This window comes from Syngnathus typhle, linkage group LG6 (genome assembly GCF_033458585.1).
Source record: "Syngnathus typhle isolate RoL2023-S1 ecotype Sweden linkage group LG6, RoL_Styp_1.0, whole genome shotgun sequence".
In the NCBI taxonomy this organism is placed as follows: domain Eukaryota; kingdom Metazoa; phylum Chordata; class Actinopteri; order Syngnathiformes; family Syngnathidae; genus Syngnathus; species Syngnathus typhle.
Genome location: NC_083743.1, coordinates 3,461,847 through 3,476,717, shown reverse-complemented (window position 1 = coordinate 3,476,717; position 14,871 = coordinate 3,461,847). Strand labels below are relative to the sequence as shown.

Sequence of the window (14,871 nt, the reverse complement as noted above, 5' to 3'; positions counted from 1 at the left end):
TGTGGGTCCCCCTTCCCATGGGCTCACCACCTGTGGGAGGGGCCAAAGGGGTCGGGTGCAGTGCGAGCTGGGCGGCGGCCAAAGGCAGGGACCTTGGCGGTCTGATCCCCGGCTGCAGAAGCTGGCTCTTGGGACATGGAATGTCACCTCTCTGGCTGGAAAGGAGCCCGAGCTGGTGTGCGAGGCAGAAAAGTTCCGACTAGATATAGTCGGACTTGCCTCCACGCACAGTTTGGGTTCCGGTTCAAGCCCTCTCGAGAGGGGCTGGACTCTCTTCCACTCTGGAGTTGCCCACAGTGAGAGGCGTCGAGCAGGTGTGGGTATACTTATTGCCCCCCGGCTGGGCGCCTGCACATTGGGGTTCACCCCGGTGAACGAGAGGGTAGCCTCCCTCCGCCTTCGGGTGGGGGGACGGGTCCTGACTGTTGTTTGTGTCTATGCACCAAACGGCAGTTCAGAGTACCCACCCTTTTTGGAGTCCCTGGAGGAGGTGCTGGAGAGCGCTCCTTCTGGGGACTCCATCGTTCTACTGGGTGACTTCAATGCTCACGTGGGCAATGACAGTGAGACCTGGAAGGGCGTGATTGGGAGGAACGGCCCCCCCGATCTGAACCCGAGCGGTGTTCTATTATTGGAATTCTGTGCTCGACACGGATTTTCTATAATGAACACCATGTTCAAACATAAGGGTGTCCATGTGTGCACTTGGCACCAGGACACCCTAGGCCGCAGTTCGATGATCGACTTTGTAGTCGTGTCATCGGATTTGCGGCCGCATGTTTTGGACACTCGGGCGAAGAGAGGGGCGGAGCTGTCAACTGATCACCACCTGGTGGTGGGTTGGCTCCGATGGTGGGGGAAGATGCCGGTCCGACCTGGCAGACCCAAACGTTCTGTGAGGGTCTGCTGGGAACGTCTGGCGGAATCCCCTGTCAGGAAGAGCTTCAACTCCCACCTCCGGCAGAACTTTTCCCAGGTCCCGGGGGAGGCGGGGGACATTGAGTCCGAGTGGACCTTGTTCCGCGCCTCCATTGTTGAGGCGGCCGACCGGAGCTGCGGCCGTAAGGTCATTGGTGCCTGTCGTGGCGGCAATCCCCGAACCCGCTGGTGGACACCGGCGGTAAGGGATGCCGTCAAGCTGAAGAAGGAGTCCTATCGGGCCGTTTTGGCCTGCGGGACTCCCGAGGCAGCTGACAGGTACCGGATGGCCAAGCGGAACGCGGCTTCGGCGGTTGCTGAGGCAAAAACCCGGGCGTGGGAGGAGTTTGGCGAGGCCATGGAGAATGACTTCCGGACGGCTTCGAGGAAATTCTGGTCCACCATCCGGCGTCTCAGGAGGGGGAAGCAGTGCAACGTCAACACTGTTTACAGTGGAGATGGCGTGCTGCTGACCTCGACTAGGGACGTCGTGTGTCGGTGGGGAGAATACTTCGAAGACCTCCTCAATTCCACCGACACGCCTTCCATTGTGGAGGCAGGGCATGGGGACTCTGAGGCGGACTCTCCAATCTCTGGGGTTGAAGTCACTGAGGTAGTTAAAAAACTCCTCGGTGGCAAGGCCCCGGGGGTTGATGAGATCCGCCCGGATTTCTTAAGGGCTCTGGATGTTGTGGGGCTGTCATGGCTGACACGTCTCTACAGCATCGCGTGGACATCGGGGACAGTGCCTCTGGATTGGCAGACTGGGGTGGTGGTTCCCCTCTTTAAGAAGGGGGACCGGAGGGTGTGTTCCAATTACAGGGGAATTACACTCCTCAGCCTCCCTGGGAAGGTCTATTCAGGGGTGCTGGAGAGGAGGGTCCGTCGGGAGGTCGAACCTCGGATTCAGGAGGAACAGTGTGGCTTTCGTCCTGGCCGTGGAACAGTGGACCAGCTCTTCACCCTCAGCAGGATCCTCGAGGGTGCATGGGAGTTCGCCCAACCAGTCCACATGTGTTTTGTGGACTTGGAGAAGGCGTTCGACCGTGTCCCTCGGGAGGTTCTCTGGGGGGTGCTTCGGGAGTACGGGGTACCGAGCCAACTGATAAGGGCGGTTCGGTCCCTGTATCATCGATGCCAGAGTTTGGTCCGCATTTCCGGCAGTAAGTCGGATTCGTTCTCAGTGAGGGTTGGACTCCGCCAAGGCTGCCCTTTGTCACCGATTCTGTTCATAGTTTTTATGGACAGAATTTCTAGGCGCAGCCGAGGCGTTGAGGGTGTCCGGTTTGGGGACCTCAGCATCGCGTCTCTGCTTTTTGCAGACGACGTGGTGCTGTTGGCTTCTTCAGGCCGTGATCTCCAGCTCTCACTGGAGCGGTTCGCAGCCGAGTGTGAAGCGGTCGGGATGAGGGTCAGCACCTCCAAATCCGAGTCCATGGTCCTCGATCGGAAAAGGGTGGAATGCCCTCTCCGGATCGGGGATGAGATCCTGCCCCAAGTGGAGGAGTTTAAGTATCTTGGGGTCTTGTTCACGAGTGAGGGGAGGATGGAGCGCGAGATCGACAGGCGGATCGGTGCAGCGTCGGCAGTAATGCGGACTTTGTACCGGTCCGTCGTGGTAAAGAGAGAGCTGAGCCAAAAGGCAAAGCTCTCAATTTACCGGTCGATTTACGCTCCTACCCTCACCTATGGTCACGAGCTATGGGTCGTGACTGAAAGAACGAGATCCCGGATACAAGCGGCCGAAATGAGTTTTCTCCGCAGGATGTCCGGGCTCTCCCTTAGAGATAGGGTGAGAAGTTCGGTCATCCGGGAGAGACTCGGAGTAGAGCCGCTGCTCCTCCACGTAGAGAGGAGCCAGATGAGGTGGCTCGGGCATATCATCAGGATGCCTCCTGGACGCCTCCCTGGGGAGGTGTTCCGGGCATGTCCCACCGGTAGGAGACCCCGGGGACGACCCAGGACGCGCTGGAGAGACTATGTCTCTCAGCTGGCCTGGGAACGCCTTGGGATCCCCCGGGATGAGCTAGATGACGTGGCTGGGGAGAGGGAAGTCTGGGAGTCCCTCCTGAAGCTGCTGCCCCCGCGACCCGACCCCGGATAAGCGGAAGAAGATGGATGGATGGATGGATGGATAATAATAACTTATAGATAATGAGTTAGAATGTTAAAATGTGATAGGTTTGGCTGGCGACTCTCTCAATCTGCCTATGGAGTATCGCAAATGATGGGTAGAGAGAAACACAAGCAGTCTGTTTCCTTTTCCAGACAAGCTTTACTTGAAAAACAAAAACATGTCATCACGACACAACACAAAGGCAGCAGGTCGCGGAGGCAACATGGTAACACGGTCGATGACTTTTTTTTTTTTCAAGCTGACATCTTCGAGTTCGAACCAACATAATGGACGTTTAAAGCTTGAGGGTTATCAAAAGACACACTCACACACAAGAAATTGGGTCATCAAACAGCTTGACCAGGGCGGACATTTTGTTTTTTGAACATACTGGCAGTGTTAAGACGCTTCCACAGCACAAAACAAGGTGACAAGCAATCCTTTCATCCCTTGCAGTCAACATGTCTTGACAAAACAACACGGTGCTATTTCCACATGCGCTCAGGTACTCACCACTTGAACAAACACAGTCTAAGATCGTCAAAACAAAAATAAAGCGCAGGAGCATTTTTGCCTCTCAGATCTTTTTGCAAGACAAACTTAACCATGCAGGATTTTTGCCGTTGTTGTTTTGCAAGGGAGGGAGAGGAAGTACAAAGGAGGGTTCGGGCCACCCAGAAAAGTAAAAAAAAAAAAAAACTTGAAGGTTAAAATTATGACCGTCAATTATGACCACATGAGAATAAAGTACCGTTGTTTTCCATGTATAATACGCACCCTAAAAATGGCATGTCGATGCTGGAAAAAAGCCTGTACCCATGTATAATACGCACCCAAATTTTGACTCCTACTTAAGTCCGTAAACGTAAAATTATTTCAGAAAAAAGATCATCTTTGGGAACAACCGGATGTTATTCTGCCGGTCAGTATCACTGCGCATGCGCTAGCAAACTTGATAGCGAAGAAATGTTTCAGATTTGTGTAGGGTACATTGTGACGGCAAACGAGCAGGTGATCGAGCAAGCGTCTGATACGAGAGCACTGTGTTTGTATGGAGCGTGTTTGAAGTGAACAGCAAAGAAGAAAGCGCATCTGTAATGGCGGCCTCCGTATCATATGCGGATTAAAAAAAAAGAAAAGAAAAAAAGTCTTTTTTTTGTACCCATGTATAATGCGCACCCCAGATTTTAGGACAAAAAATTTGTTAAATTTTGCGCATTATACATGGAAAAAAACGGTAATGTATCTATGAGAAAGTCAGACATTATCATAGAGTATGAATGTGAAGAGAATAAAGTTGTCGTCTGGAAAACAAAAAGATTCAAATACTTCGTGTCAAGTTATATTGTAGAGATTAAAGTTGTACATTTTCGATATTTAAATATTTTTTGAGACTAATATATTGTTGGGGAACTGATTAGCACGTCCGCTTCACAGTACAGATGTGCAGGGTTCGATCCGAAATTAGTGCCAATTTTATTTTTTTTAATTAAAATGGCGTTGTTTACATTTGCCACGGTGCATTGTGGGAAGCGTGACGTCACCGCTCGAAACGCTATCCTACGTTGGATAAAATGTCAATGAAAAACGGTCAATAAATGTGGCTTTAGGGGGGGGGGGTTATTTTAGAATACTCGCATTTGCCCACACACAAAACAGACAAGTCAGTATTATTGTTATACTTGGAATGTATAGAGTGGTACATTTTGTAACTTTTTCCACAGCAAGAATTCGCTTGGGTTCGGCATCATATCGTTGACAACACTCAAAACATTTGGAGCACCACATATTTTGAAATTTTACAAAATACAAAACTCATGCCAAAATATGTCGCCGTCGTGTGCCAACATTGCGTAATACCTTTGCATTCATGGCAAATGAGAACGTGTGTGTTTTTTTGCCGTGCGTGTGTTTGTAGATGTTTAGGCCAGCGTGCCTCCCACGGCAGACGCAATGATGATTCCCAGAATCACACAGCATATAATAATCATTATTTTCTTCTATTTAACCAAGAAAAGAAGACAAAAGAAGAGCATCAGCCATCCGGGGCAGCGAGTAGGGAGCAAATGACAACATGTTAGAACATTTAATAAGCAAACACAAGTGCTAGTCTACTGCGCAGATGCAAAAGTATTGGGACTTCGATTCACGTCATACGTTGTCCATGACTATTATCCCACCAGCCTGTGTGTCTTAGGCTGCCACCTGGTGGCCAAGTGTGGAAAGGTTTTGCACAGATGTTAATCTTGATGAAGCAGCGTCCCCATACTTTTGCTCATACCATAAATTAAAAGTACAATAAAACAAAAACAAAAAATCTGTGATTATTTGCATGTATTGCTGGAGTGTTTACAGTATAAAATCCATGCAAAGAATTTTCCACATAAAAAATGTGTTCTCTAGAAAGTTGGGTCATGCAACATGCAAAAGCTCTGCAGGAGTCACGCGTGTTACAGGTTTGTTGTAGGCCTGCGAATCACGCAGTGGGAATTGTGTTATCTTTTAAACGTTGGTTAACATCTAAGGGTAATTCATTGTGCAAGCAGCACAAAGTCCATTTAAAGCAGTGCTTCTCAAATAGTGGGGCGCGCAGTACTAGAATAAAGTGTAATTGCGCCTTTACTACAGCAGGGGGCAGTGGCGCTCTCATTGTTACTTCTGTCACGTTTGCGACAGTGCAACATTTTACGACTTACAAGACAAGTTGGGATAGTCACGGTGGGGAGGGGGGGCGCGAATAGTTTTCTTCTTGCTAGGGGGGGGGGGCGTAACAGAAAATAATTGAGAAGCACTGATTTAAAGCTTGGGTACAGCACAAAGGGCCCTCGTTACGTTGGTCACGTGGGCTGGAATGTTGCGCGAGTCTTCTCGTGTCCTAACTGAGGCCAACCGCCAGAGAAATTATGAGGACGCTCAAGCAAGCAGCGATACAGCCTCCTATGAGGAGGATCTTCTGTGTTGGGGAAGAATGGGGCGGGGCAGATAGGGGGAAACGGCGTGTCAGCAATGTTTCAGAGCAAATATAGAAGGATAGCGTGACAGGTGAGGTCAAATGATGGGCCACCTTGCAAATTAGCAGCTGGATAATTAGTTTTTGGTTTTTTTTGACCCAAGATGAGGGCAAATATCATTAAAAGTAAATTGCACCTGTAAAAGGGGGGAGTTTTTTTTGTTTCTTAAGAAACCACAGCACCCGAGGGAAAACAACCAATCAGCAGGCACCTTCCTGTGTTGACTTTGCATGTCCTCCCCCGCGTTTGTACAAGTCCACGTGGGTCCCTAATGACGTGTCCGACGGGTGTAAAGCTGCCATAGCTCGACACACATGCTCAACATGCAGAGCGTGAACTACGGCGCATGCACACGACAACAACCACGCACGCCACATCATCGTCACGTCGGCCGGGCGCTCGCCACTCACCCTCCGGGCTTTACTCTGGTATTTAACCGCCTTCTTTGTGTCGGAAACGGCCCTTTCCACATAGTCTACCGAGTGCTCCACATTGTATTCAATGCGGTCTATCATCTCTCCCTGGCAGAGGGTCGGCGGGGGGAGGAAAGAGGGGAGCGGATGTGTGCAGAATGGGGGAGGAGAGAGGGAAGAAAAGGGTAAAGTTAGTTTCTGGATGTGAGGATTTTTTCTCACCCGCCTGCTGGTCTTTTTAAACTTCTTGCATTTGGGGATGGTGTCTTTTGCTTGCTCCACGTAGTTGCGTGCCTCCCACACACTGCGCTCAATGTTGTTCACCAGCTCGCCCTGCGTGACAAAAACAGCCGTAAATAACAGAGTGACTTCGAGACACTGTGAAGGAAAAAAAAAGTTTCCGTTCTGAGAGCTTCCCTTATATTTTGTGTATCGAACGTGAGCCATCACATAACGTTGTAACAAATAAGCAAAAACAAAGGGACAATACTGCATTTATATTTGAGTCACTATTCAATTATTCCAAGCAACAGGTGGAATGAACAAATGTTTGCATTGACAGGGACAATGATTCCGCCAAGTGTAGAGAAGAAAAAGAAGTCAATTACCTTTGTGCGTTAGCTGGCTGCAGCGTTCTCTAGCGCTTTGTGCCAATGATGTGGAGACAAAGTGAAAGAAAAAAAAAGGGATAGAAACAGACAATGTTTACAGTAAAGGGAGGGAGAGAACTATTGTGAAGTATTTCATGACAGGAGGGTTAGTTCATAAGTTCAATAATTAAATTGAAAGCAAATTGGAGAAAACTTTAGCGCCCCCGCACGTATTGGTGAGTTTGACACTGAAGACGAGAACATGCGACACGTTCGCACCTGGCTCTCCACCAACATGGCCATGTCCATGAACATGTCGTGCAGTTCTCGGATGCTGTTTTCTAGTTTGATGATCTCGTTGTGCCGTGTCTCGATCTCGTTCATGGCCTGCTGGGTGATGTTGTCCATGATGATCTTTAAAAAAAAAAAAAAAAAAAAAAAATTGTTGAGGTCAGGACCTCACTTGACCGCCTTTAATTTGGGTTGCATGACTCACCCCCGACGTGAAGATAGCAGGATTGTCACTTTCCAGCATGCTTTCCAGCTCCTCATTGGTTGTATTTCTTCCAGCTAGGAAACACAAAAAACACAGTGAAAGAGGCGAACAAACCTGAAAAGTTATTTTCTGCTCAAACTCCATTTGGATTTCACTTCTCTGTCTGTGTAATGATGATTAATTCCTCCACATCATTCAATTCAATTAACAGGAAATGTGTGAGTCTCTCCATTTGCTCTCTAGCCATCTGTCTGGACTACTTTTTAATAGCCAATCCTGTGATTTAAAAATAATTGGTGTCGGAATTCAGGGCAGACATATCCGCAGGAGCCGCGCAAAAGAACAACTTGAAGCATTTGCTGCTGATAGCGACGCTTCTGCGTCAGCGTCCGGTCGTCACTGTGAAAGTGGAGTGGAAACTTTAACAAGACATTTTAAGAGAATATAGAGAAGTCTCAAAATAAAGGTAAAGTGAACTCATCTTTTCAAATGCCATCAATCGAATTCTCTTAAATTCCTTTGGGTGTGCACGTATCGGCCACTAGAGGGCGGTATAACGCAGATATTTACAGCACTGGACATTCGGAGCCAATCACAACTGCTTTGTAAATTCTAGTAATATTTGTCCGTTTTTTTTTCTTCTTCCAAATAAAGAATATACTGCTTTGTAAACTGTAGTAATATTTGTCCGGATTTTTTTCCAAATAAAGAATATATTCCTGTGAGTAATATGTCTGTCTCCTTGTGTTGATCCACATAAGTAACATTCATTTCTCAACTACTCAAACATCAATGCTAGTTTTGTTAGCCAGTCTAGATTTGTTTTCATTGAGTCTTAACATTAAGCTTGGGGAGATTTCATGTTTCATTTTACAGTAAACTCCAACTTGTAGCGTCAAGAAACAAATTGAAGCACTTTTTTTATTCTAACCTCACTTTAAAAAGTTGCTATACAAATAAAGTTAGTTGTATCTTGTTCATTCTTGGGAAACATTTGACAATTACAGAGTGTCATCAAACGCATCATCAGTGAGGTCCTTGACGGCCCTCAGCAGACGTGTCCTCCTTTCTAAGTCAGGATAGCGCTTAGCTCAGCTACATTCAGGTGTTCTCCTGGGCTCTATTGTGAGAAAGCAATTGGCTACCAGTCAGCATCATCACCAGTGGCATTTTATTCTTAATAAACTTTTTTGAGGCGGCAATAAATCTTGCATGTCATTGCCATTTCCACATCAGGCGAGTCACAGCTTGAGTTGAAGGACGGCGCAAGTGAGTCATGACCAATCGCAACAATGACACACACTTGCACACAACCTTTATAACGTGATCCCTCATCTCGTATCCATAACCCGCTTCCTCACCTTTAATCTTTGTCACGTCATTCAGCGGGGTTAACCAAAAATAAAATTGCTCCCAACACACAAATGCACGCACAGACACACACACTTACTCCCACCAGGCCATGTCCACTCTCCATTACTCTCATATCCCCGCGAAGGCTCTGAGGGAGGCGGTTATTTGTTACCATGGCGACTCAAAGCCTCTCCAGCCAAATGTCGAGCCTCGCAGGACTGGCTCCATCAGTTATCGTCGATATATTATTCATGCATTTCATACCTGTATTATCTCCACGTGTCGATGCACTGCTTCTTTTCAAATATATGTCGGTAAAGCCTTGTGAAACTCTTACAAAGTACACGCATGCTATTTTCTAGCCAGTTTATGGCGATTTTCATTTTCTTTTAGCATCAAGCTTATTCAACTTGACAGAGCTCTGCTGAAAGGACTATTACTGGAGTTTACAGGAGTTGGGGACCTTCGCTGCCTCATTCAGTAGACCTCATTGCCGAAAATCCGTGCTTCGGAATTTGTACTATAGCGGAACGTGGTGGGTTTACCATCTTACTCTTTTATTCTGAAGAAAATAGTTTTTTTGTTTTTTTAGGTACCGTATTTTCCGGACTATAAGGCGCACCTAAAAACCTAAAATTTTCTCAAAAGCCTGCAGTGCGCCTTATAGTCCAGTGCGCCTTATATATGGACCAAATTCCTAAATTTAAACTGGCCCAAAGCATTGTGTCATGAAATCAATCATAAGTGGCCCACTGAAGACTATGAATCATGAATCAAAAAGACTATGGATCATTATTTTGTGATTATAAAGTAATTTGTTGCATCTGAAGTTGGAATAAAAAAGAGAAAATGGAGAATGATTTGATTTGGATTAAAAATCTGACATGATGCATTAATGGTGCGCCTTATAGTCCGATGCGCCTTATATAAGGACAAAGTTTTAAAATGGGCCATTCATTGAAGGTGCGCCTTATAGTCCGGTGCGCCTTATGGTCCGGAAAATACGGTAATTCTTAAATCTCCCCTGAGGTTTCTATTCTGCGTCCATGTCTAATCCCTTCCCTTGCGACAGGTGAGCTCAACCAAGATCCCTCGCGGCTCCCCAAGCTGACAAATCAAATCAAAAGGATCCGTCGGCGCTTAAGGGGAGGAAAGGAGAATGGGATCAGCCTTCGTCTTACTCCACCGTTTAATCATTCCGTCTGCCTTGTTTGACAACGTGCCGTCTTTGCGAGATAACAGGTGGCGCTCACACATTTGAACCTGGCTGCTCCATATTGGCAGATGGCACGAGACAAATGTTTACCTCTCTGTTAGGTGTGAGGGGGTGGGGTGGGCTTCTCAGCATGAACTATATATATCATCGAAAACCTTCATCACGGTGGAGCGAGGTGAGAAATATTTGTCGGCCGCGGCCGGTCTCTACTCACTGATCTCCAGCTGCCTCTGAATGCGACCCTTGCAGCGCTCCCTGTAGTCCGACTGGGTGGCGTTGTACTCGGACATCACCTCCACAAACTTGCGTGACAATGTTGAGTGCTAGGACCACACAGAGGGACATATTATTGATGTTTTTTTTTCAAATAGGATAAATACCGTAATTTTCGGACTATAAATCGCACCGGAGTATAAATCGCACCAGCCATAAAATGCCCAAAAACGTGAAAAAAAACATATATATGTATATAAGTCGCTCCTGAGTATAAGTCGCCCCCCCCACCCAAACTATGAAAAAAAACGCGATTTATAGTCCGAAAATTACGGTAATACAGACCATAACTATAAATTTCAAAGAAATGATCATATAAATACTATTTTGGTTTGTTCTCTTGGAAATGAGTTTTTTAATACCAGTGAGATTATTGTGAAAATTATGGTGATTATGTTTTGTCTTCTTTCAAAATGTCACACACGCACACACACACACACAATATGTATATCTTACCTGTGTCTTGCGTATCCTCAAATCGGCCGACGACCTGTTCTGACTTTCTTCTTGCTCGATAGTGTGCAAAATGCCTGGAACACATCAAACAACCCATGAGAAACGTCTTAATTCTTAAATTTCTTCAATTCAATATTATAAGGATCCAGAAAAAATGGATTGATTGCAGGATTGAACTCACTCTTTAATTTGGAGCGCACTTTGTTGGCCAGTTTCTTGATGTCCGCCATTAGATCTTCCAAGTCGGCCTTTGTTTCTGAGGAGAAATGGACAAACGTGACTCAGAGACACAGTCGAAACACTTCCGCAGACATAAAAGCAGTCCAAGTGTATCAACTTAACAAAGACAAACAACTGCTGTCTTCTTGCCGTCCAATGCGAAGCACACACTGCACAGATTTTGTCGTTTGACGATCATCTTCAACGGGTTCGGCGCCTTATTTTCAACAAGGCTGCTATATCTACTATCAAGTCCACTCGCGTTACATCACGGCACAATTTCCCAAATGCAAATGGCGTCCGTTTACTCATGAAAGCCAAAATAAGTAACAGAATTATTATTTATTACTAGTTATTTATTACAGTTGACCACATCAATTTGAATCAATCCTTGTCGCTGACAGCTAATAAAAGTAAACAACTCGCCATCTCCAGATATTGGATTACAAAAGACGTCAAAGTTACTTTTAATTGGATCGAAAATGACTTTCCTTTGAATCTGAATAAATAACAATATTTAAATCGAAAACTGAATTATTTGCAAAACTAACGCTGATGCTTACTTTCCAACTTGAACCCTCGGCTTCCCTTTTAAAGTACTAACGGGATTTTCATTTAATAGCTCATAACTGCGATGGAGGAAAAAAAACAAAAAAAGGAACTCGGGCTCCGATGTGATGACTGATTTTGTCTCATCTTGGAATGGCTCACAAACAAACCTACCATCTCGTTTCCCCAGCGAATTGCTCCATCTCATTTAAGACTTCTTTGCATTGTGCAAATTTAAACTCGCAAAAACATATTCCACTTGACTTCTGCTTTTAGGAGCGTGGCGTCCAGTTTAACAGAAGGCGGAGGAGTAATGGCAACCGACGCGGAGAAAAGTGGCCAGAATTTTGAGGCCAGAAATATTGGCGGAAATGGCTCCGCTGTAAATACGCTAAATGCTTGCATTGCGTCCTCATTTTGGAAAAGAGCTGCGTAAATGTTAACCATAAAAAGTTCTCAAATTATATACAAAGATAACTCATTTGTTTTTACAGGAAGTTGGGGGAAAAAAAATAATGGCTTTGACGCACTCAACAAACGACCCCGGGGCATTAATTGCCATTTGTAAGAAGGTAATTTATCATCTTGATGACAAAAAAAGCCACATCTCCATATGATAATGAGTCACCGGAAACTGGGAAACATGAAAAACGACCTTTACAAGTTCCTCAAGTGTCAATTTGCCGACACACTACTCTCACAGCCATTTGCATCTTCCAATTAATTGAAAGTTTACGTTTTACAAGGAGAGGCTGAATATACACGACGGACCTCTCGTCAAAATGTCTACCATGATTGGTTGGAGTTCACGCCAGATCCTAATGACGAGAAGTGGGGCAGTAGATGGATGGTATTGTCTGGCACCTTTCAAACGGTCCCCAAGACACTTGACAACACACGAAACATAAAGGATGATAGTCAAAAGGTTTCGAGGAAAAAAAAAAAAAATCAAACAAAAAGCTAAATGAAACCGAATATTGGAATTGCCATTACACTTGACAATATTGGAGAACAATTATGGTGGACAAAATGAATGAGGGGGAAAAAAAAAAAGTGAAGAAAAGCGGTTCAGAAGATGAATAAATAAAAATAAAATAATAAATAAAATAAAATAAAAAAATTCTAATTGTATAATAACTTTACAAACACTCAAATATATTCACCAATTAAGGGAGTCAGGCTTGTGGAGACCAGCAGAGTATTTGTTGAAGATGTTCTTCAACTTTTCAACAAACTCAGGGGTGTAAGGTTATGGATGAGCGTAACCATAGAAACCCTTCACGAGGTCAGCGGAGTCACAGTCAGAGTCGGAATAGAAAGCAGGCATGTGCGTGTGTGTTAGCGAGTCAGATTAGACCCTCTCCCGGTTGCCAAACAGGGGAGGCCAACCTGCTCCATCAAGTGTCCATCGAGCCTTGTAATTGGCCGTGGCAAAGAAAAAAAAGATGAATCAGTTCAAGTGCGAGGAAGGCAAATTAGAGGGCAAAATTGAGGAATCAATTGAGCTGTGGCTTCACACTTGGTCCCTCTCCCTGACGCCCTCGAAGGGAATCTTCAGGTCACGCTTGTTGGCGCCATTAATACTGCGTTGCTATGGCGACGCGCACAGCCGGGCCTCTCACCAGCTTCAGATTGTTTCCAAAGTGGCAGAAGAGGAAGGAAGGGGAGGCGTGCGGCGTGAGCACGAGAGACCAAATGAAGTGAACTGGGGAAAAGTTTCCCGCTGGGCTAGAAAAGGATGGAGACAACACACAGCAGCGCCCAAGAAGGCTCACCAAACATTCCATTTATATATCCCGGATAAGCTAGCGCCCTAACAAGCAAGGCATGCTTAGATCAATTCGGTGTGGAAGAACCGAAGGTTTAATATTAAGCAATGTGATTCAGCTGCTTTATTAATTAAAAAAAAAAATAGCTTGGAATGACTAGTTGTGTTTTGGCGCTTTGTAAACAACTACCGTAATTTTCGGACTATAAGTCGCGTTTTTTTTCCCATAGTTTGGGTGGGGGGGCGACTTATACTCAGGAGCGACTTATAGTCCGAAAATTACGGTAAACTGAAGACGGAGAGATGCAGTATTTACGTCATTAGTCTCCCCACTTGTGCAATTTACTAGCATGACCTCCAGATGGCATAACAGTCAGGCACCACTTGTGAAAACACTTAGCAGGAACAATTGCACTGGTGCTCCACAATTCAGCAACTTGCTGGAATTCCACCGTCATCTTTTTTTCCACTGTGACTTCATGGTAAATAGATAAAGCAGATAAACATCAGCTCAATATCCTTCCTTCAGCTCTCCTTCTCTGCGATTGTCAACCTTGAGTCAGGGCACCGTGACCTACATAGATTCCTTCGCAGTAACGCCGCTTAATTTGCTCCTTTTCCGATGCGGTATTATCTCGATCCTCCGTCTCTTCTCTGTCAATCTATGACTAGTCCTTGTGTGTGTTTGCCCTGCTTATTGACTGCTGGAGAGTCCAGGCGGGGCTTTTTTTGAAGGCTGACCTCATCAGTTGCTGTTTTTTTTGCTTTGCGACGGGGATCGGATCGGAGCAGAGGAATCGATTGGATGGGAAAAACAGTTTGATGACCCAAAAGGGGAAATGATTACTGAACACTCAAACGCCATTAGAGACAATTTTACTGGTGTAAAATATCAAACCTAATGAGCACAGTTCATGTGAGTGAACTTCTCGGCGCTGTCCGCCAAATAGGCTCTCAGCCTGCCTGAAGGAATCTCGATTTTTAGAAGCCATTACCTTGACTGGGCATGAGGTTATAAATAGCACAGTGATACATTAACTCAAGCTGCACAGGAATAATAAAAGTGAAAAATGTTTTCAAATGATCACTTTGACGACTTTCCTCGTAAACATAATGAGCTAATTTTAGAATACTACATGTTGTACTTCATATTTATCACTTAATTTTTAGTTATGTTAGGCAGCATTTCAAAAGGTATTGAAAAGATCAATTCAAAGTTGTTTTCGGGTCTTTTATTCACAAACTTTCCCGTCTTCTACAATGGCCAAATGAAATCCAGTCTCACCTGGTCGGCAGCATATCAACTTTAATATTAAAAATTCAATCTAATACATTCCCATGCTTTTTAATCTCTGTCGGATGTCGCCAGACCGAGCAGAATTTTGTCGTGTTTGTGTCGGATCTAATTATATTCAGTTCCCTCGGATGCAGGTGGATCCGCGTGAAACCTGACCTTCCGCTAGCTATTAAGACGCTAGCTCGCTGCTTTCACA

The 14,871-nt window shown here is 45.4% G+C and overlaps 1 protein-coding gene across 6 annotated transcripts in view; it reads right to left on the bottom strand.

Moving 5' to 3' along the window:
* The window catches only part of stx1a (syntaxin 1A (brain)), a 69,059-nt gene that overhangs the window by 37,478 nt on the left and 16,710 nt on the right, over positions 1 to 14,871 (bottom strand). Inside the window, exons 4-11 of one of the 6 annotated variants that reach the window (XM_061280746.1) lie at positions 11,024 to 11,098; positions 10,843 to 10,916; positions 10,328 to 10,436; positions 7,545 to 7,618; positions 7,328 to 7,462; positions 7,067 to 7,095; positions 6,681 to 6,791; positions 5,971 to 5,987 (exon numbers count right to left, since the gene is read on the bottom strand). In XM_061280746.1, the coding sequence (XP_061136730.1) occupies positions 6,779 to 6,791; positions 7,067 to 7,095; positions 7,328 to 7,462; positions 7,545 to 7,618; positions 10,328 to 10,436; positions 10,843 to 10,916; positions 11,024 to 11,098 (509 nt within the window). In that variant the 3' untranslated portion in view covers positions 5,971 to 5,987; positions 6,681 to 6,778. Of the gene's footprint in view, positions 1 to 3,160; positions 5,988 to 6,455; positions 6,567 to 6,676; positions 6,792 to 7,066; positions 7,463 to 7,544; positions 7,619 to 10,327; positions 10,437 to 10,842; positions 10,917 to 11,023; positions 11,099 to 14,871 lie in introns of those variants that run through there. The other 5 variants (XM_061280748.1, XM_061280743.1, XM_061280747.1 and 2 more) reach the window with 5 other exon arrangements.